The 21683-nt window shown below is 47.8% G+C and overlaps 1 protein-coding gene across 1 annotated transcript in view; it reads left to right on the forward strand.

Moving 5' to 3' along the window:
• Window positions 1-2490: 2490 nt before the first annotated feature.
• Window positions 2491-21683, forward strand: part of LOC103266161 (neurexin-3) — a gene marked incomplete at its 3' end in the record, with an annotated part of 585480 nt that continues 566287 nt past the window's right edge. The window contains exon 1 of the mRNA XM_021715390.1: window positions 2491-3268. Within this exon, the coding sequence (XP_021571065.1) occupies window positions 2560-3268 (709 nt within the window). The remainder of the gene's footprint in view (window positions 3269-21683) is intronic.

A 21683-nucleotide genomic window follows, 5' to 3' on the forward strand; every position in this document is an offset into this window, starting at 1 on the left:
TTTTTTAAGTCAGAGTCTCACTCTGCTGCCCAGGCAGAAATGCAGTGGCATGATTATGGCTCACCACAGCCTTGATCCCCTGGGCTCAGGTGATCCTTCTGCCTTATCCTCCTGAGTAGCTGGGACTACAGGTGCACACCACTATGCCCAGCTAATTAAAAAAAAATTTTTTTTGTAGAAATGAGGTCTCACTATGTTCCTGGGCTCAAGCAATCCTCCTGCCTTAGCCTCCCAAAGTGCTGGGATTACAGGCGTGAGTCACTGTGCCCAGCCTAGCAGGTGTGTTTCTAACCATCATGAAATACATGTGATATACTATAAGTCTGTGACATTTCTTAGCTATTCAGTTATCAGCCATTCTGCAGGTTTTATTTTTTAAATTATTTGTGTTTTCCTACATTGCTCTCACTCCACTGGCATATGCACACACACACACACACACACACACACACACACAAACCACCCCTCTTCTCAACCCGTCCTGCTCCAGAAATAAGAAAGGAAGGAACCCAGTCTCCGCTGGTCACCCACCATGAATAAAACCTCCTGCTAGGATCTTCCCACACCTGATCTCATGTAATTCCCTCCTTAATCTTGGAAAGACTGTTATTTTCTCTTCCTTACAAATGATGAAATAGAAACTCAAGCAGGTTAAGAAATTTCCTCAAAGTGCCACATACAGGAATTAAGATTCAAACTCGGCTTTTGGTTGTGGTTGTTAACCTCAAACCACATATTTTTTCTATAAGAACTTCCTTCCAGTATTTAGTAAGAAAGGTGGATTATTTTCTTCATTCCTCCTCTCCTAATTTGTTTGCTTTGGTTTTTATAAATCAGTGAAATTTTAGGGTCAGAATCTATCTTAGGCCTCCTAGAGTGGGTTGTCAAATTGAAAAATGAAAATTTACAAAAAAAAAAAAGTAATGTCGTCTTTCATGTCTTTTAATAGGACAGTAAGTAAAAATTAAGTCTAGGTGTTTGAGCATGTGAAAAGTTTGCACTTATCTTAGCCGAGCATGGTGTCATGTGCCTGTAGTCCCAACTACTGGGAGGCTAAGGTGAGAGGATTGCTTAAACCCAGGAGGTATAGGCTGTAGTGAGTTGATTGTACCACTGCACTGCAGTCTGGATGACAGAGACCTTGACTCAAAAACAAAAAGAAAGAAAGAAAGAAAGAAAGAAAGAAAGAAAGAAAGAAAGAAAGAACAGATTGTATCAAAGGACCAAAGATAGGCCAGACATGGTTGCTCACCCCTGTAATCTCAACACTTTGGGAGGCCAAGGTGGGAGGATTGCCTAAGCCCAGGAGTTCAAGACCAACCTAGGCAACATAGCGAGACTTTGTCTTGCCAAAAGAAAATTAAAAAACTTAGCCAGGAGTGGTAGCATGCACCTCTAGTCCCAGTTGCTTGGGAGGCTGAGGTAGAAGGATCGCTTGAGCCCAAGAGGTCGAAGCCATGGTGAGCCATGAACCTGCTGCTACACTCTAGCCCGGGCAACAGAGTGAGATACTGACCAAAAAAAACCCAAAAAACAAAAACAGAAAAGCACTTACCTTAAATTTTGACAATGTGATCCTGTAATATGAACATTATAAAAATGTGCTGATGTGGCTTTGGGGATTTTTGGGCTATTTTTGCATATGGAAAAACTGACTGTGTCATCAGGAGCTGGGATTGGGATGCTGCAAGGACTCTGGGTGAACCCAGGCCCTCCCTCCCGCTTGAAGCACAAAGCCTAGTAGGACGTGCTGGAATAGCCTGGCTTAAAGTCAGCTTGCCATCAATACTTGTGAAATAGGGTGCAATATTTTCCTGATACATGGCCCTAATCTTCCTCTCCTTCTCTCCTTTCCCCCCTCCTCTTGTTCCCGCAGGCCTTTTCTCTGGAGTCCCGGGAGGCAAGCTATGGGCAGCGCTGCCTCCGGTCGCACCATGAAGCCTGAGTCTGCTTCCGCTCTGCCCTGGGCCCTGCTCTGTCTGAGCACTGGACTTCTGGCCGCCCCCGTCCCCATGGCCCACTGCTGCTAGGTGGTGGAACTCCACGACGGGTCCTTGGCCTCTTTCTACCTGTCACCTTGCTCACCTCACTGCTCGCTCCTCCATCCCAGCACCCCCAAACCGGCCCTCTCCCTGGCCCTCCTGGCTGGGGTGCTTGGGGGTCTGTCGGGAGGAGTGCATCGCTGAAGGCTTCCCCCCATCCTCCTACACCCTCTCCTGCTGGAATCAAGGCCTCCGGATCCACATGGATAGCTGAGATCTTTTCTTGGAGAAAGACGCTTTCCTCTTCACTCCAGCCCCTGGCTCTCCCCACCTGATTTCCTCTGCATCTCAGTTGAATTTCTTGCTCCTGTGCCCACCTGGGGCTGTCTTGTTCGCTCTCCTCCCTCCTCACCGTCTCAGTCTTTGTGTGTGTGTCTCCTCCCGCCTGCGTGCCCTCTGCCCCCCATCTCTGTCTTGTCCTCCTCTCTCCCTTCCACTGCTGGAGGGCGATTCCCCCTGACCCCCGAGGGCTGTCCCCTGGCCTATCTGCTTCTCCAGCTCCGTCCCAGCAGCCACGATGAGCTTCACGCTGCACTCGGTTTTCTTCACCCTGAAGGTGAGCATCCTGCTGGGGTCTCTGCTGGGGCTCTGCCTGGGCCTGGAGTTCATGGGTCTCCCCAACCAGTGGGCCCGCTACCTCCGCTGGGATGCCAGCACACGCAGCGACCTGAGCTTCCAGTTCAAGACCAACGTGTCCACGGGCCTGCTCTTCTACCTGGACGACGGTGGCGTCTGCGACTTCCTCTGCCTCTCCCTGGTGGATGGCCGCGTGCAGCTCCGCTTTAGCATGGACTGTGCCGAGACCACCGTGCTGTCCGACAAGCAGGTGAATGACAGCAGCTGGCATTTCCTCATGGTGAGCCGTGACCACCTGCGCACGGTGCTGACGCTGGACGGTGAGGGTCATTCCGGACAGCTGCAGCCCCAGCGGCCCTACATGGATGTGGTTAGTGACTTGTTCCTCGGTGGGGTCCCTGCAGACATACGTCCTTCTGCCCTGACCCTTGACGGAGTGCAGGCCATACCTGGCTTCCAGGGATTAATCCTGGATCTCAAGTACGGCAACTCAGAGCCTCGGCTTCTGGGGAGCCAGGGTGTCCGGTTGGATGCTGAGGGACCCTGTGGGGAGCGCCCCTGTGAAAACGGTGGGATCTGCTTTCTCCTGGACGGCCACCCCACCTGCGACTGTTCTACCACTGGCTATGGAGGCAAGCTCTGCTCGGAAGGTAAGTCCCTCTCGCCATCCCTCTCCTGCTGGAGACCCACCCACCAGAGGGGTGAGGCCCAAGACTCCCGATAGAAACCAGCTTTGTACTGAAGTACGGCTGTAGCTGCATGTGAGCTAATTGGGCCCCTTTCCCTGAGGAGGCGGTGACAGTCTTTGCTGACTCTCAATGGAGAGCCATCAGATCCCAGCAGGGCGGGAATCCTGGCCACCCTGCCATGGGCAAGAGATCAGATAGAAATTGGTCAGGTGGCTCCCTCTGTTCCTCCTGACCCCTTAGGAACCTGGACCCTTCGAGACTGATGGGAAGCTCCCCATCCTGAGCATAAGGAAGGCCTGTGAAAAGAAGGATGAACCCAGTTCCTCCCCTGTGCCGCTCCACCACACGACCCTCTAGGAGACATCTGGGCGGGGCCTTCTTGCCTCTGTTCTAGCATTAAGGATTTTTCAGATGAGGGACCTCTTTAGATGGGGTTGCCCCTCCTGTTCTCTCCATGTAGTGAGGCACAGAGATTAACTGGAGCCTTGTCCAGCCAGGCCTCTAAGGGAGCCAAGTTCAACTAGGACTTCCAGAGAGAGGGAAGGAGGGACTCCCACACAAAGGCTTAGGCTGCCCTCCCTTGTCCACCAAATTCTGACTGTTTTGGACTAGATCTGAGAGGCATGACCCAGACTTCGATTTGACAAACACTTAAAGTCCAAATTTCTGGACTCCTGGGCTCACTAAATGCTTAGCCATGGGTAGAGGAACTGTTGATGTGAGAAACTGAGTGAGGACTGAGCATTAGGGAGTGTATGTTGGGAGAATGTTGGCAGGGAAGATACAGTTTCTCCTGCCCTTCTTGGGATAAGCCCTGGATTCTTCTAGAGAGGTTTTGTGTTGCCATCCCATGCTCGTCTCTTGATGGAGGTGCATGGTTCTCGGCCTTGGCCACACATGAGGACCTTGTCACAAACGTTCAGGCCACACCCCAGGCTAATTAAACCAGGATCTGGGGAGTGGTGGATGGAATCCAAGCATCTGTACCTTTCCAAAGCTCTCCACTTAATTCCAATGTGCAATCAAGGTTAAACACCAATTAGCATGGGGTTGAGCGAGAGTAGGTGGGTGGGACCAGGTGAGTATCTTGACCCTGATTCCAGATCTCTTCATTCAGGTAAGGCCCCCCTGTCTTGGGATTTGTCATTAAAGACTGTGTCTGTGGGTGTTCCTTAAACGTTTCCAAAACAGCCCACAAGCGGGTTGTGGTTGATGTGAACTCTAGCTACCAGTAGCTAATTACAAACATATGTATTTTTTAAATGAAAACAAAATTTATTTCTCAGGTGGCGCCTGCTGGAGACGAGGACACACTGGAGGTCTTAAGTGTGGGCTTTGCAGGAGTGCTGCCCGGGTCTCCACGCCTTCCCTCCAGTGGGCTGGGTGTCAGATTTGTCTCCCTTCCTGTGGTGGGCTGTCTGTCACAGAAGGAGATGCCAGATGTATACATGGTCCTCACTTGGCTTCTGTGTTTCCCTGACACTGGACCAGGGGGAAAAAGGGGTGGAAGAGAGGGGCAGAGGCAAACCAACTTCCAAGCCACGCCGGGGATGTGGCTATGGAAGTACTTTTCAAGCAGGTTCCTTCTGGAGCTGACTGCCTTCCAGAACTTCTTGGCTTTGGAGAAAGTTCTGCCTGAAGACGCTGACATGATCACTTGTTTTCTCATTCGCCCAAAGGATCTGTTCTGTTCTCTTCTCAGAACTCGCTGAAAGCTGGCATTCTTCCTTTCTAGGGACCGGGGTGTTTCAAGTGTGTTGTTAACATGCTGATTAGCCCTGATTGCATTTTTTGTGTTTAAAAAGAACTCATTTCCTTGGGGCAGGTTTGGATCAGCACTTTTCTGCAGGAAAAAATCGCTATACTGTATATGTACACAATTTGTCTTTTCTCTCCTCTCTTTGTGTGTGTGTTTCAGTCTCCAGTTAAATTTATTTGGAGAAGATTGTATGCAGGCAGTTTTTCAATAGCCCGATGCAATATATATGTTTTAATAATTTTTTTTTTCCCACAAGGTTCAGGTCATCTCCTAGCTGTGGACTGATACCTCTATCTGTAGAAGGCAAATACACAGAATAACTCATTTATTCTCTTGATACATAGAATAAATAAACTCAGTCGTGACCGTGACACCTGGCTGGCTTGGAACAGAGCAGTGCAAAGGTTAAGGTTCAGGAGTATGGCGGGTGCGGGGGTGATGAAACTTACTGTTGAGAGCTTGGAGCCTATTCATTCTGGTCATTGCCGTTGTATCTAATCAATCACAAAAATGCATCACAGGCTATTAGAAAATATCTGTTACCTCCACACATAGTTAATTTTAGAGAGTAAGCGGGAAGAACACACCTGTAAAATGTTAAGGGAGAAGAAATCACAGCAGCTGCTAAGTGTCAAGCAGATCTGCACAAAATAAGATACATAATCTGAAGAAAATGCCTGCCTATTTTCCTAACGATAATGTGAAGTGGGCAGTAAGAATGTGCCCACTCCCCCATACCCCCTAGATTGCATGCATCTCAGAACTGAAACCGGGAAACCTATTTCCGGTGGTGGGTCCTGTGTGCCCAGCTCCTGATTGCCCCAATTTGTAGGATGAGCACTGTCATTTTATTGTAGGCGGGCTTGCACCTGGCACAGAAGGGCCGTTTTATACCTCATGCTTTTGCAAAGAGAGCTGGGAGGGCTCTTGCAGATTTGGATGGATGTGGTCGGCCCGTTGGAGGCACCCTCTGTGATCCATCAGCTCCTAGCCCGCCTATGGCATTGCTGTTTGCTTGACCTGTCTCACTCTCCATGCCTTGATGGCTCCAAAATGTCTTCAGCTGCACCCCAGGAAGAATGTGCAGTCGGGCCCATCTCTTTTGTGTACTTTGGACTATTTTGGTTCACCATTGGGCATCTTCCCTAGGAAAGACCCAGAAGACTCAGGACATTGCTGCTGTGAGAGAACTGGACCTAGGGGTGTAAGAGGTCGAGGACATGGTATCTTCTCTTTCATTTGGTGAAGGACTATTAGCTCTAGCTGCAGACTAAATTCTGTATAGCTTGCTTGGGAAAACATCATTCCAAGCCTCCCAACTTAATGAACAGTCACATTGAATTCTATAGCACATAATGGACAGAGACAGGGTCCCAGAGTTTTACTTCTAGGTGTTATTTCTATTAATAAAATGCTGACCACCAACCAGACTTGTCATTGTTGACATTTCATCTTGCCTTTTCAGTCATGGTCCTGGAGGATCGAAGTACAGAGTGCTCAAAATGATTGTAAAATTATGCGCCTCTGGTTTGGAATAGAGTTGTGTTGGAATATAGCACAGCATTTTTGCTTGGCTTTTTGTTTAGCTCAGCCTGTCTTGTCATGGGTAGCCCTGAAGTTCGGTGTTAGCTAATGAAGAGGTATCCTCAGTTCCCTCTAGAGAGCAGTCCCCTCATGGGTCATTGAGAGTGTGTCATTACCTTGAAATAGGTTTAAGCTTGATTGTTGATTTTTAAAACATTCTTGGTTATGAATGTGCATGTATTGAATTTCTCGACAACCTTATGGTTGGGCAGAACTGATTCACTGCCAAGGTGTATAAATTTTAGTGCCAGTTTCCCTGAAGAGTTCATTTACCAGGATGTCAGCCGGTGGCATGTAGTAGGGTGGAGCCAGAGAATGGTGGAGAAGCTGTTGTAGGTGGATCTCAACGCTCAAGTCACATATAACTCGTGTAATCACATTTCTAGGTTAATTCAGCAAGGCGGCATGGGGTCCTAGTCTACTGGCCAAGAAAAAGATGGTTCGTTGTCTGCTCCATTTTCCTGCTGACTTGGGCAGGTGTCCAGACCAGAAATTGCTTGTCTTGAGTCTTAGCTGTTGTATTTCCAGGTGTTGGGATCCTCTAGTGAAGCGTGGTGGTGGGTGTTGGCGACAGAGACCAGAGCCTTGTTATAAGCACACTGTTGTGGGGTACCAGCTAGTGACCATCCCCTTCCCTTCTGCTGTAGAGCTGAGATCCCACACAGGCTGGGTGTATTTGATTGATTTCTCAACACCACAGCATGACCTTCGCATGCCTTCCTGAAAGTGAATTTCAATTACTTTTCTTTTTATGGAGAATTTTATGACTCTTGCCCCATCTCTCAAAGCCAGGCCTGGATGCAATGGCGTATTCCAAGAGGAGGCTGTTTATCCCTGAGCATTTACTGACGTTGGACGCTATAGTGAAGGTACCAGTGATTGATTGTCCCAGTTGGATCCTCCTGTTTTAGGCATTTGTATGAAAACACAGTCCTCTCCCCTCCTTCTCCCCAGTGCACCAGCTGCTTGAATTGTAACATGGCATTGTCCCTAATCTGTGTCAACTCTGAATGGCCTTGGGGAGGGGCGGGGCCTGACAGGGAGTGGTGAGTCATCCTGGGAGAGTAAAGGGTAACTCCTTTCCCAATCACCCTCTCTGGTTTGGGGAAGGGAGCGGGGAAGCAAGGCTTTAACGAGTGCACAAAGGAGGAACTGCTGCTTTGAAAACCAGATTTCCCACCCGGCATTCAGGCTTTCCGTGGGACCAGCCCCACTAGCAGGGGCTGTCGCTAGACGGAGTCTGAATAGGGGTCTGATTGCTCCTTTTTCCTCCTCTTCTCCTGATTACCCAGTGAGATTTCCTGGGTATACTGTATGCGTGATGGCAGAGCAGCCGCCCGCCCGCTGCCACTTGCTTCAATTATCCCTCTCTTAACTGCTGAGGGAAGAGCAATTTTTTGAACACTCCCTCCCTCCCGTAACATCTCTGCCTCCTTTAAAGCAATGAGACCCTTCTTCCATGTCCCCCCTTCAGTGGGGCGAGAGCAGCCTGCTCCCTCTTTGCGGAAACTGCACACCAGCTGCAGGCGGCAAGGGGGGTGGGTGTCCGGGAGTATTCTGGTCCAAATTCAGCAAGGCTGAGGGTCAGGCAGGCGTTTTGCCAGGAGCCTTGGAGTAGCACGTGAACTTGCATTTGCATTTGGTAATGAGATACCATGGGCCCAACGCTGGGGGCTAATTATTTTCAAGCCCTATATCTCCCTTTGCAGGCTGCTCGAGAAAGATGGTTTCCAGTTCCTGGGGCATCTGCTTGTCAGCTGGGTCCTCTCTCTCCTTCATGGGACAGGAGAAGTAGGTTGTGGATTGCGGGACTGACCTGTACCCCATTGCTCTGCAGTCACAGCCTCCACGGTGTAGGTCCATGGAAGTGAGACCCCAAGGTGGAACCGAGGGATGGACGCTTTGGGGCAGAGCTCCGAAAGTCAAGTGCCCTTCCCTACACAAAATAATAGTGATATTATGACAATGACTGTTATTTAATACCACCACGAGCCTGACAGTCTAGGTGCTTTTTATATCCATTGGCTCATCTAATCCTCACAAGACTCCTATGAGGTTGATATCATTAAGTATCCCCATTTTACAGATGAGCAAACTGAGGCACAGAGGAATCTGGAACTTGAACAGAGTTTAGCATGGTGGTTAAGAATACAGCCACTGGAGTGAAAATGATCTGGACTTAAATTTAAGCTTGTCGCTTGTGTGTTGTATGTCTGTGGAGAACATGGCATCTCCATTCATCATAATAATAGCAGCTAATAATCATAGAGCACTTGTCCCATCCTGTTTTAACTCCTTTAGCAAGCATTAGCCTTTGAAACTCTCACAATCACTCTTGACATACTATTATTATCTTCATTTTCTAGACAAGGAAACTGGAAGACAAGAGGTTAAATAACTTGTCCAAGATCACGCAGGTAATAGGCAAAGCCGGGGTCAGAACTTACGCTCTTAACCACTCTGCAATCTTGCCTCTCAGGGAAGCAGGAATGATGAGACATCATACATCATTAAATGAGAAAAACCATATAAAGTCATCTGTGTAGACTCCAGGAAAGGGCAAGTTCTGACCGGACCCTTGGTCGCCTGGCCCGTGTAAGAACAAACTGTATGTCCACTTGGTTTCACAGGAGATTTGATGTCTCCCTTTGAGCGACCCCTAGCTCCATCATTTTCTTTTATCCCAGTTTGAAAAGTGGCAGAGATACACAGACGGGAATTCCAGACGTGAACAGAATCCTACTTGACTGCATTTGCCCTTGCCCAGGAGCGTGGGGTTGCTGACAGTGGCTGTGGCTACTGGATGGTCCTCAGAGCTTGGCCTGCGAACGTGTGTTCCGGCCCCTGCAGCTGCCCAGTGCGGCGGGTAGAGCAGGCCTCGCCATCCCACTGAACAGGGGCGGCAACCTAGACCCTGAGGTGCCCCCACAGTTGGTGTGGGCAGAGGTATGAGGGCAAGTGTGGATGCTGCCTGCTTGGCCATTGTCTCTGGAGCCTCCGCTGTGGCATTGTACCCCACTTTTGGGCTCCCTTCATTAACTATTATTATCTTCATTTTCTAGACAAGGAAACTGGAAGACAAGAGGTTAAATAACTTGTCTCCATTGTGAAACAGAGTGTTGCCTCCCAGGATGTGGGTGATAAGCAAATGTCAAGCTCCTGATGCAGAAGGTTATCGGCTTGGCATGTCCCAGGAGCCTTGTTTCTCCCAGCCAGAGAGAGAGAGAGACAGAAAGAGAGAGAGGCACAGAGAGAGAGAGAGAGAGAGAGAGAGAGAGAGAGAGAGACAGAGGCAGGGAGAGAGAGAATGAAAATGAGTGACTGTGAGTACAGTATTCAGTCCCTAGCCTCAAGACCCTAGTTTTCAGTGAAGTGACTAGGACTGGCACACGGGCCTCAAGGCAGTTGGAGCACTGCCACACCTCAGTGGAGCTTCGTGGGACAGGAGGGCCTCTTCAGACTTACCTTTGGTTCCCCAGGTATCTGGCAGCACCCAGCCCCAGACTCAGGACTGCTGGGGGAGAGATGGAACTCCCGGATGCCTCTGTCAGCCTCCTCGCTTCCCTGCTGCCTTCTGCTTCTCTCCACAAATAACAAAACACTCCCTTTCTGAGTTTCGTTTTTCTTTTCCTTTGTGTGTGTGGGAGGGGAGATGATGACAGAGGTGGATTCACCATGAAATTAAGCCTTTCCTACAATCCTCATCTGCCTGGGGCCCTTTCAAGGCCCCATGCCTAATTCTGCATTTGTATTTTTTTCATTAAGGACCCCCAAGTCGCCTCAGCTTCAGGCCTCACCTCTGTGGATATCATCCCCCCCCCCCCATCATTAAGAAGACTTGTTGCTGTCCAGTGACAGCAATGCTGCTCTGGGTGAATGTGTGTGACTTTCCTCCAGCCAGTGACCCTTCATCACAGACACGGTTTCCACTTCATCACCAACGTGGGTGGAGGAGGCACAGAGGGATGTCATTTGAGAGGGTGTGGGGGTTGGGAAGAAGTAACTTCTGGGATATCCTGTGGGTAGAGGAAGGGGATGTTTGGAGATGTTTACTGGAGATTTAGAGGAACAAGCTGATACTTAAACAGAAAGATCTCTCCAGTCACCGGCCTGAGATTTTCCCTGCTGAGGTGGGGATGTTTGGCTTGCAGTGGCTCACGGGGACCATGATACAGGTGTCAGGCTGTAACTCTCAGGGGGGAAGGAGGAAGCGTGGCTTGGCAGGCCTGTCTCTGTGATCTGTTTGGGAACTGACATTGCCAGTGGGTTGTCATTATGACTGTTGTTCTCCAGAAATTGATGTCTTTGGGTGACCTATTTAAAAGCAGTATGGGGCCCCCTTTAGAAGCGTCATCGTCTGTATCTGCTCTGAAACCTCGACTGCGGCCACAGTGTTCCCAAATAATGTATTTTCCAGAGGTTTTTGTTTTTTGTTTTAAAGTCCTGGAACCAGTACCAGTAGCTTTTAAAGACAAATCAACCTCGTCATCATCCAGAGAAACTACTCATTCTACTCTGTGACAAAACTTGCTTTGCATTTAGTCCTACAGACTGAATACTGAAAACTTTTTTGGGGAAAATCATGGAATCATGGGAAGGTATTCGAGGGCCTAGAGAAACTGGAGCCAAAAGATGGGCGGGGGCATGAACTGTTGGCAACGGGAAGCTTCTAGTTCAAATTTTCTAGCTGTGAAATGCATTTGGGATCCTCCTGGTTTTACTGAGATTCGTGCTTAAGTATGGTGTCTTTGTAGCTAAGAAGATGACTCTGGGGAGCTTTTCCTTTAAGTTTCTGGATGAGATGCTATTCATTGGGTCCTCTCCTGACATTTTTGCCTCTGATCTGCCAGTGCAGTTCTCCTGAAGTTGTTCTGTTTGCCTGTGTGAAATCCTTAGAAGACAGAGTCCCAGCAGCTCTGTGGCTGTTGGCAACGTGGGGCTGGCATCTCCACTCTAGCAGGCAGCACGTTCCAGGCAATTCTATAACCTTACCTCCAAGTATGATTGGAAATATGTTTTCTGCAGCCATTGGAGAATAGAAAAAGTACAAGAGAGAGTGTACAACTTATTTACTTAATAAGTTGCTGTTGAATGAAACGAGTACCCACTTGCAAGGAGAGACGCACTGGAAACAAAGCTGAAATCATTTCTTTGTGACCCAACTAGTGAGGAAAGGGCTGGCCAGGTTGGGAGGTCACCAGATGCCCAGTTTCTTCTTTCCTCCTCATTCTCTCAGTCTTGCCTGGTTAGCCTTGAAGCGTTTCGGGGAAGAGTGGCCTTGAAGGGTGCTTAGCCTCCTAGCCGTGGGATCCTTGAAAGATGAATCGTCCCATGTACATTCGCTCCATCGGAGTCAGGAGAGATGAGGCTGGAGTTGAGGCAGGATTGATGTGCAGTGGCTTGGTGGGCTGTAAGCTCCATGTAGTTTTAGGAGATACACTGAAACCTTGGGAGGAGGGACTCAGGTGTTGCAGGAGAAATCTGTGAGGATTGAAGCGCAGATCCTGTCACCTGCATGGAGGATGCTACGATGTTTATAGTACCTTCTAGCTATGGCTTATTCTGTGTAATGCGCTGGAAACCAAGGTATATTGCAAACAGTCATGGGATAATAATACATTTAAAGCGGAATTTAGAAGTCATTGAGTCTACCACTTGTTTCTCATCCTCTTCTGCACTGTATAAGATGACCACCTCCCCACCCCCCATAAAATCCCTAGTCAACTGCAATGATGAGAGCTCGATACTTTTCAAGGCAGCCTAAGGTGTTCCCAACAGAGCTGAGTATCAGGGAGCTCTTTCTCCATCTGTCCCAGCCGCTTTCTCATTGGTCCTCCTTCTATTTAATGCAATTTGATCTTTGCAACGGGCCATGTGGGTGACAGAGGATGCGTGGGCGGGTCCTAACAATTCTGAATGATGCTTTGCCGGAATTACCCCTTGTGCCAAGGTAAAATTCATAAGGGCTTCTCAAATACAGCCCTGGCAGTACACACGCCACTGAGTTATTTAGGGTTAACTGCTTGTGATTAATCTTAAACAATGTGGGAGCGACTGATGTGGGAAGAGCTCTGATGTAAGCAGGTGACTCATGCTCCAGTATTTTGCTCCTGGGAGCTTGCGCTGCGAAGGAGTCACAGTTAGCCCCGTCTCTGACTCTGTTGTCTAAACTTCAATTCATCCCCTTAAAATGCCCCCTCTTCCTCCATACCCAGCTAGGCTTTTAGCATCTCTGAATCTCCAAGGAGCCCCCTGGAAATCCCAAATTGCTATGCAATAAGATGAGAGGCTCTAGAATGCATCAGAGTCAAGGAACAGAGAATTGGATTAGACTTGCTTGACAAGCCCAACCTGGTAACCAGGGTCAGACGTGCCAACAGAAATGAAAATTTTGATAAAAAGCCTAGCAGGATTTTTTTTTTTAAGATAAGGATATGAGATGAAGCAGTATTGAGTAGCTGCTCCTAGAGACAGGTCTTGGAAGTATATGCCCGATCTGAAAATGCTTCCTGCTCTGCCAGGTTGCCCTGAGTAGCTCATGTTCTTGGCACTGTTGGGCAGAAGTCTCCCAGGGAGAAGGCTTAGGCAGGGCTGGAAGAGGCTGCGCCCACATTGCCACAGACTGGAAATTCGCCAAACAAATCCCCTCTCGCACCCTAAAGGGAATGAGAGGCTAGTCTTGGCTCTGAGCCACCTCCCCCATTGACAATTGTTTTACTGACACAGCAGCAAGGAGAAGGGAATTCGTCTCATAATTCTGTGTCTTAAAATAGTTTACTTTTAAGAGCAAAGCCCACAGACATCATGTGGAGTCCAAGCACTGCAGCGTAACCAGAGTCATCCACCTGTCATCTGTGGTCTCACTGTCCAGCTGGGCTTTGGACCACACACATGTGCTGGGAAAGGGGCATGGCCACCTCACAGTGCTATGGGGTCATTGCCACGAGGACAGGGGATGGTGGGGTTTTAGTTGCTGTGGAAACTTTGCTGTTTTCTCCTTGTGACGTTGAGTGTTCTGCCTTGTGTTAATGCAGATTGGGGCTATTTTTTCCCCTGTGTAGAATATATAACCAATGGCTACATTTTAATGTGTCTCTTGGCTTCCTTTGGCTTTCCCATCCTTAATGCAGGTTGCGATTGCTTGATTGGGTTTCCTGATTCCCGTTGCAGAAGTATGTGAAGAGGTCCTCTCTTTGGGAACTTATGAAACCAAGGCGGAGAGGGCAGTTTCCTTTTGTTAATTAATGCACATACAGGCTTGTGTGCCAAGCAACATGTCTCTGACAAAAAACAGGTGCTCAGGCCGGGCTCAGTAGCTCAGCCTGTGATCCTAGCACTTTGGGAGGCCGAGGCAAGTGGATTGCCTGAGCCCATGGGTTCTAGACTAGCTCAAGCAACTTGGCAAGACCTTGTCTCTATAATGAATAAAAAACTAGCCAGGCATTGTAGCACACACCTGTAGTTCCAGCTACTTGGAAGACTGAGGTGGAAGGATCACTGGAGCTCAGCAGGTCAACGCTGGGGTGGCTATGAGTGTGCCACTGCACTCCAGTCTGGGTGACGAAGTGAAACTTCAACTCAAAAAACAAACAAAACAGGTGCTCGATGAATTCTTGCTGTCTTAATCAGTCACATTGTGTATGAATTCATGTTCTGTATGTGTACATATGTGTGTTCACATATGTGTGTGTGCTCACCAACATGTGTGGTAGACAGATGCACGTTCCCAGGATTGTGAACTCAGTAAGGTCTGTTGAATAAATGAATCAATAAAGTCAGGACTCAGGCCACACTGGCCACTGTTGGAAGTGCCTTCTCTCTCTTAATGGGAGAAGTGGTGTGTTGACTGCCAGGTGCTTTTTGTTGAGACTGTGTCAAGCACATGTGCATTCCACTTGGTTTGATCTAGTTGAGAACAAACTAGAAAGACTTTTTCTTGGTTTGTTTACAAACCAGTGATTTCTGGTCACAAGTATAGGCAGCAGCTGTCCTGGGACCATGTCAATGCTGTGGATGGTTATCTGAGGCAGGCACGCTGTTGTCCCTGGAGACGGAGAGGCATGTGGATTCCCTGGAGAAGACGAGTCTCACTGGGGATGGGATAATTGTCCTTAGCTATTGGAAGTGCGGCCGTGTAGAGGAGGGAATGGATACCTGGGTGGGGGGGTTGGAGGAATCGGAGCCACAGAGGAAGAATTCTTGGATGGTTACAGGTACTAGCCCACCAGAAGCACAGCTTTGCCAGGCTCTGCCCCTGGAAAGGGTGTGGCAGGTGCTGTTGTGAACAGCGGGAGTGTGTGCCAGTGTGTCCATGCCTTCAATACAAGGACTTTGTGGTTCTGGGGGTCTCGGTAGCCAGGCCTGCCCTCATGTTTGATCATGTACATTCTCTGTCTTTTGGGGGGTGAGGAAGATTATTCTCTAGATCAGTGGCCTCCAAAAATGGGGCAGAGGCAAGACTATTCAAGGAACAATATAACGTATGGTTAACTTACATGCAAGTTATTTATAAGTAAATGTCCATCTCTTGGGAGAATGTAGTACAAAATCTTTTTTTCCAATGGGGAGTTTGTTCAGGAAGGGTGGGGCTCCATGGATCAACACTCAAATCAACCTCTGTCTCTCTTCAGTTGGTTTTGTTACTTCTGCTACCATCTCTCAGTTCAAGTGGAGGCGATGCCCAAGGTGTTCCTGCTGCCAGTGGTTGTGTGTTGGGCTCCTCTGCTCTGTCTTCAGCCCTGTGTGTGGTGATCTTGACTGACCTGCTGGGTGGCTCTGGAGGGCTCCCTGAGAAGGTACTCTAGTCACACCTCTTTTTTCGGAGGCCTTGCTCTAGTCAGGGTGACAATGGCTATCCCAGAGCTGTATTCAGCATAAAAATCATGGTATGAACATTTGCTGGGGCAACTTTGGATTGTACAAGAGAACAAAGTCTTTGAACTGTCTTCAAGCTTTTATGAAGCAGTCCTGGATGTGTAATCATCCATTTGTGAGAATAGGCCGTCTGTGCATTGCAATATGTGTATTCACCTGACCGTTTGCTGAGTGGGATGTCTATAATGTGCCAGAGGAATCCCTGCCTTTGAAGGGTGTATGGTCTAGTGAAGAAGACTGTCGGGTAAAGAGGTGCAGCACACAGCAGAGTTGCTATGATGGCAGGTAGAATGTGTATAGAGCAGGTTAAAAGGGATTGTCTAATCCCCCTTGGGGGGTATGTATGCAGGTGTGCATGCGTGTGCTTGGAGTGAGAGTCAGAGGAAACACCATAGGGGAAATTCTTGGGCAGAACTTGGAAGTTTTAACTGGGAGACTGGGAAGAAAAGCAATCAGGACAGCTCTGTAGAATTGCAGGATGTTGTTGCTAGTATTTTACGGTAGTTTGTGTGGCTGGATCAAAGGATTGAGGCCAGTGGGCGGGTGATGAGAGGAGGAATTAGACAGGGAGGGTCTTAATGCTTTGTGAGAATCTGGAACATTATTTTTTCTACAACTGGGAGCCCTTCGAAGTTTTTCAGTTGAGAAGTGACAGAGTCAGATTTGAATCTAGGGAAAATTTGTAGGATGGACAGGAAATAAGAAGGCTTGAACGGGGCTAGGTGGAGACTATTGTGTGGTTTTGGTGAGAGAAGTGTCTGTCCTGGGGTTGGGGGAGCAGGATAAGGATGGAAGAAAGGCCGATTGCAGAGAGGTCAAGGAGAGGAACTTAGTAATTAGACGGGCATTGATGTTTAGTTTTAGACTCAGACTGCTCAGCTCTGCCACAAACAGGCTGTGCAAACTTGGGCAAGAGTTTCACTTCTCTGTGTTTCACCTTCACCATCTGTGCAATGGGGATGGTAATAGTGCCCACCGTTTAGGATTGTTCTGAGGTTTAAATGAGATAGTGCACATAGAGTGCTTAGGACAATGGTCGGCACATGGTAAGCACTTTGTGAATGCTAGCCATTGTTATTACTGAAAAGAGGAAGGCAGGGTGTCGATAACCTTTGTTGTAGGTTTATGGGACAGGAAGTCAGTGGAGGAACAGTTTTGGGGTGAAGGTGAGAGAGGGGTAACTATAAATTATGGTTTGGTCATACATGCCTTCTTTTTGGAGCCTCTAGGACCCGTGTGGGGAGAGGTACAGAGACAGGTGGGTACATTGGTTGCCACTGGTGGAGAAGGTGGGTTGAACCCACCTGTCAGGGTTGTTACAGGGAGTGGGGAAGGCTTAGACGTGGTTGAGGTTGTCTAGGGAAGCAGTTTAGTGGGGGAGGAAAAGAAGCCTAAATATCTAGGATTGTGGAGGAAAAGAAAGTCAGAAGATAGACTACAGAGATGAACAGAGATGGAAGAAACTAGGAGCAAAGGAAAGTTCTTTAACATTCTTCCCTGGTGAATAAATGAAAGCGTGCACCTTCTTAATCTGGTTGCGGTATACATTTGAAAGCCATAAAATGATGTAAAGAATTGAATCACTTAGTTTTAAAAACTATTTATGTTGACTTTTCTTCTACCTTCGATTTAGTGAGTTCTGTCCATCTGAGAACATTCCTACAAATAGAAACTTAAGTGTTGTATATAGATGATGAACCTGGGGTGTTTTTTTGGGATATTTTGCACATGATGAAGTTTCTGACTCTTAGAACATCAGGATCCTATGAGAAGCAGGACTCTTAAGATCTAAAAGAAACAAACCCAGACAAATGAAGTGACTCGCCCAAGATCAACAAATTGATATTCTGATTTGAACCTTATTCTTCTTTGAGATCATGTGAATTAAGCACAAAATGCTTTGGCTAAGTTCTTCTTGGGGTCAGGCACTGCACTCTTGGGCTTAGCAGCACCGAAGCGCCTCTCCAAGTCACACAACTTCTCCTGAGATTAGGGGGAGAGATTCTTCCAACTCTGGTCTCTCTGAGGCTGAGAGAGCAAGATACCCCAGACCAGAGATGCTAGAGCCTGGTACAGTGAGCAATACACGTTCTGGTAGTTAATTCACTTGCGGTTTTCTTTTTTTGAGTCAGAGTCTCACTCTGCTGCCCAGGTAGGATTGCCGTGGCATGATCATGGCTCAACACAGCCTCGACTTCAGCGATCCTTCAGCCTCAACCTCCCTAGTAGCTGGGACTGCAGGCACACACCACCATGCTTGGCTATTAAAAAAAAAATTTTTTTGTAGAGACGAGATCTCACTATTTTGCTGAGGCTGGTCTTGAATTGCCAACCTCAAGCAATCCTCCCCCCTTGGCCTCCCAAATTGCCCCACCACTTGAGGTTTTTTACATCTCTGCCTTGCGGCCCTCAGCCAGCAGTCCCAGGCTAGGAGGACCAGCCTGAGAACTGCAATTCCAGGAAAAGCCCTAGCCCTCCTGTGACTCCATGGAGTGTCTTAGTCACACCCCTGAACTTCACAGCATCTTTGTTCTGCCAGGCATGAAGAGGGACCCCTAAACTCATGGGGTGCTTGGAAAAGCAGCAGAATACATTCTTAAGGAAATTGAGGCTCTGGTTGTCGTCTACTGCTGCCTTTCTCCTGCCTCTGACTCTCCAGGGCAGGGGGTGGAGGCTGTGTCTGTGCTCCAGAATGCCTGCTCTGCCTTGCAGTTTTCCAGGAATTTCAGGACACAGGAATCTTCACCCAGCTGTGTTGTGTGTTGCTGTTCAGCAATCTGAAGTTGCTTATCTAGCGTAAGTCAGAATGGGGAGCTGAGGGAGGAGGGGGAATGCCTTCGTTTTCCTAAGCAGAAGAAATTGAGGTGTTAGGGGCCCAGCTGGCGTGTTCAGGTACCAAGAAACAGAGCCTTTGTGGACAGGCATGCTTGCACGAACTCTCTTACCAAAACCCGGTGATATTCGAAAGGCCCCTCTTTCTACCTCCAGCAACAGGGAGCACTACTGTGGTGAGCAGGACAGGCATATCCACCTTAATTAACCAAGGAGTCATAAAGTCATGGGTACTTCTCAAGGAGACGCGTAGCATGACAGTCGCTTCCATGGGTTTAGGGGTCCCTCTTCACGCCTGGCAGAACAAAGATGCTGTGAAGTTCAGGGGTGTGACTAAGACACTCCATGGAGCCACAGGAGGGCCAGGGCTTTTCCTGGAATTGCAGTTCTCAGGCTGGTCCTCCTAGCCTGGGACTGCTGGCTGAGGGCTGCAAGCAGAGCCAGTAGACTTGGGACTGAGACTTCTGGGGTGAGTACCTAGTTGACTCATGCTTCTAAGTACGTCTTGATGATGCATTTTGATTTCATGCAAATCTTATGATTTATCAGCTGCTTATTTTGATGGAGTAAATTTAATAGTGATGATGGTTAACTAATTTTCATGGAGCGCTTACTACGCATATGTGACTTTCATTCTCCCAGTCATACTTGCCAGGGAGGGAGTAGGCGGTTTTCCTGGTTTTATAGATGAGTTGTGGTTGAAGAGAGAAGCGATCTACCTGCCTAAGAAAAGAGCCGGATGGTCGACGTGAAGTTTGTACTCTTACTCACTTCTCTCTGCTACCTTCTGTTGAGTCTGGTGTTGAATGGTGGCTAGTGTGGCTGTCGGTGATCCAAACCGGTTCTTGGCTTGGCCAGCCGGGGTGTCTCTGGCATGCAGGGACCTGCCTGTCTTATTCACTCACTCATCTTCCGACCTTCTCCTTCTCCTATATGTGACTGCTTTTGCTCTGCTCTGATCTGAATTCAGCCACATGTTCTGCAAAGGGAGACATACAAACTGCCTGAGCCCCTCCTTCTCCTAGTGTCTGTTCCATCCCATGGGCCATCACTGAAATGGATATGAACCATGGATGACTTGGACTGGAATCTTAGAACCCCTCCATCTTTTTAAATATGACCCCCATGTAATTTTTTGTTGTTAGTTTGTTAGTATAGTCCCATTTTTTTTTTTTTTTTGGTCAAGCTTTGGTGAAAATCTTTTACTTGTATTAAATTATAAAATGAATATTATTTCAGTATACATTTGCCCCCAACACATGCATTTTATTGCCTCTTCTCCCTCTTATGCATCACAATCCAACCTCCTTTTATGAAACTGTGAGAGGCAAGGGGACTTACGATGGGCCACTCAGCTAGCAAGTGGCTGGGAACTGGGACTAGAACCCAGGTACCCTGACTCCCAGCCTAGTATCCATTCCCCTACATCACGCTGAAAAAAGGTAGGCGGCTAAGGAGAATTGATTAATTCAAAAGCACATCCATCACCAAGCACAGTCAACTATGTTGCCTGTCTGCAAAGAACCTACACATGAGTGGAGATTGTTCTATGGAAGATATAACAAATAAATGTATAGTTACTTGTGATGAATGCTGTTGAAGGCAAAAAAAACAAACAAAAAAAACCAAGGTGGGAGATCTATGAAAACAAGAACAGCCAGGGAGGCTTCTCTGAGGAGATGACATCCCAAAGTGAGAAGAAACAGGGAGAAAGCAATGGCACAGGGCTGTATGTGCTCATTGTCACTTGCTTGGATGAAAGACAAGATTGGCAGGAACAATGTTATTCACTTTTATGTATTTGTTGGGAATATGGCTGGTAGGTATGATGGATGGATAGGTGGATGGATAGACGGATGGGTAGATGGATCAATGGGTGGGTAGATGGATATATAGATGGATGATAGATAATAGATGGATGGACAGATGGATAGATGGATATATGATGGATGGTTGGGTGGATGGATGGATGAATAGACAGAGGAAGGATGGACAGATGGATGGATGGATGGATGGATGGTTGGATGGATAGATGAGTGGGTGGGTGGAAGACTGTCTAGGGATGGGGAAAGAGATAAGCTGTCAGTGTGATAGCATGAGGGCAGTTGATCTTGTCTGTGAAGTGGGCATACACATGGACACCTCCCTCTAGAGATCAGAATCTTGGAGGTGAGGATGAGGGTAGAATCTCTATCTAAAAAAAGTTCCTTGTGGAGAAGGTGAAAATGAAAATTGGCTGGGACAAGAAAGCCATAGTGGGTGTCATTTGCCTCCAGCCTAGAGAAACCTGTTCTTCAAATAGCCACACCTCCCATGGCTCCCACCCACAGCAGAAAGATCAGCCTGACAAGTTCCAAACAGTTGCCCTTCCTTCCTACTGCTAAGGTCTCAGTCCTGCCCCCAGGCCCTCCCACCAGCCACAGTGTGTTTTCTGGGTCCATGAAGAGGGATGGGAGGTTGCCCTGATCAATCCATGCTCTTCAGTTGTTGTTCAGTTGTTGTTGTTTGTATTCCAGAACCTCTAAAGAATTCTCAGCAAGGAGGAGTAGGGGTGAAATCTGAGGCTAGGGAATGGGCCTGATTCTAAGTGGCCTCTGCTTCCTGAGTTTTAGGCTAACATCTATCGGCCACTTGCTATATGGCAGGCATTGCGAGTAGCTTTACCTTTCATTCCCATTTTATGGATGAGGAGACTGAGGGAGGCCCAGTCTCTGCACAGATAGATTCCCCAGTCCCTCCTCTACCCAGTAGTACAAAGAAAGACACACAAGGTGCTAGAATGAGGTTTTACCTTCTCATGAAAACAGGAAAAAAAATGAGTGGATTGCCTGAACCCTTGGGTTCGAGACCCGCCTGGGCAGGTGAGACCTCATCTCTACAATAAATCAAAAAATTAGCTGGGCGTGGTAGCGCACGCCTGTAGTTGCGGCTACTCGGAAGGCTGAGGCGGAAGGATCGCCAGAGCCCAGTAGGTCAAGGCTGTGGTGGCCGGGAGTGGCCACTGCACTCCAGTCTGGGCGACAGAGTGAGACTCCAACTCAAAAAAAACCCAAAAACAAAAACAAAACATAATATAAGTTTTTTTGTAAAGTCACATTCAATTTTTAAAAAATTCTAAGATAAGCTTTTTTATTTGGGGGGAGTTTAAATGCCTATTCTTTTAAATAAAATACAGTAATATAAGTATCTTTTGTTGTTGTTTTTGTTCTTTTTTGGCAATATGAAATATAGCTTTTGTTTTTATTTTTTGGAGTTGAAATTTCACTCTGTCACCCACTGCTCATGGCCACCCCAGTGTCAATCTGCAGGGCTCCAGCAATCCTTCTG

The sequence above is a fragment of the Carlito syrichta genome, unplaced genomic scaffold, assembly GCF_000164805.1.
Source record: "Carlito syrichta isolate Samal-C Ts95f unplaced genomic scaffold, Tarsius_syrichta-2.0.1 Scaffold307033, whole genome shotgun sequence".
Classification (NCBI taxonomy): Eukaryota; Metazoa; Chordata; class Mammalia; order Primates; family Tarsiidae; genus Carlito; species Carlito syrichta.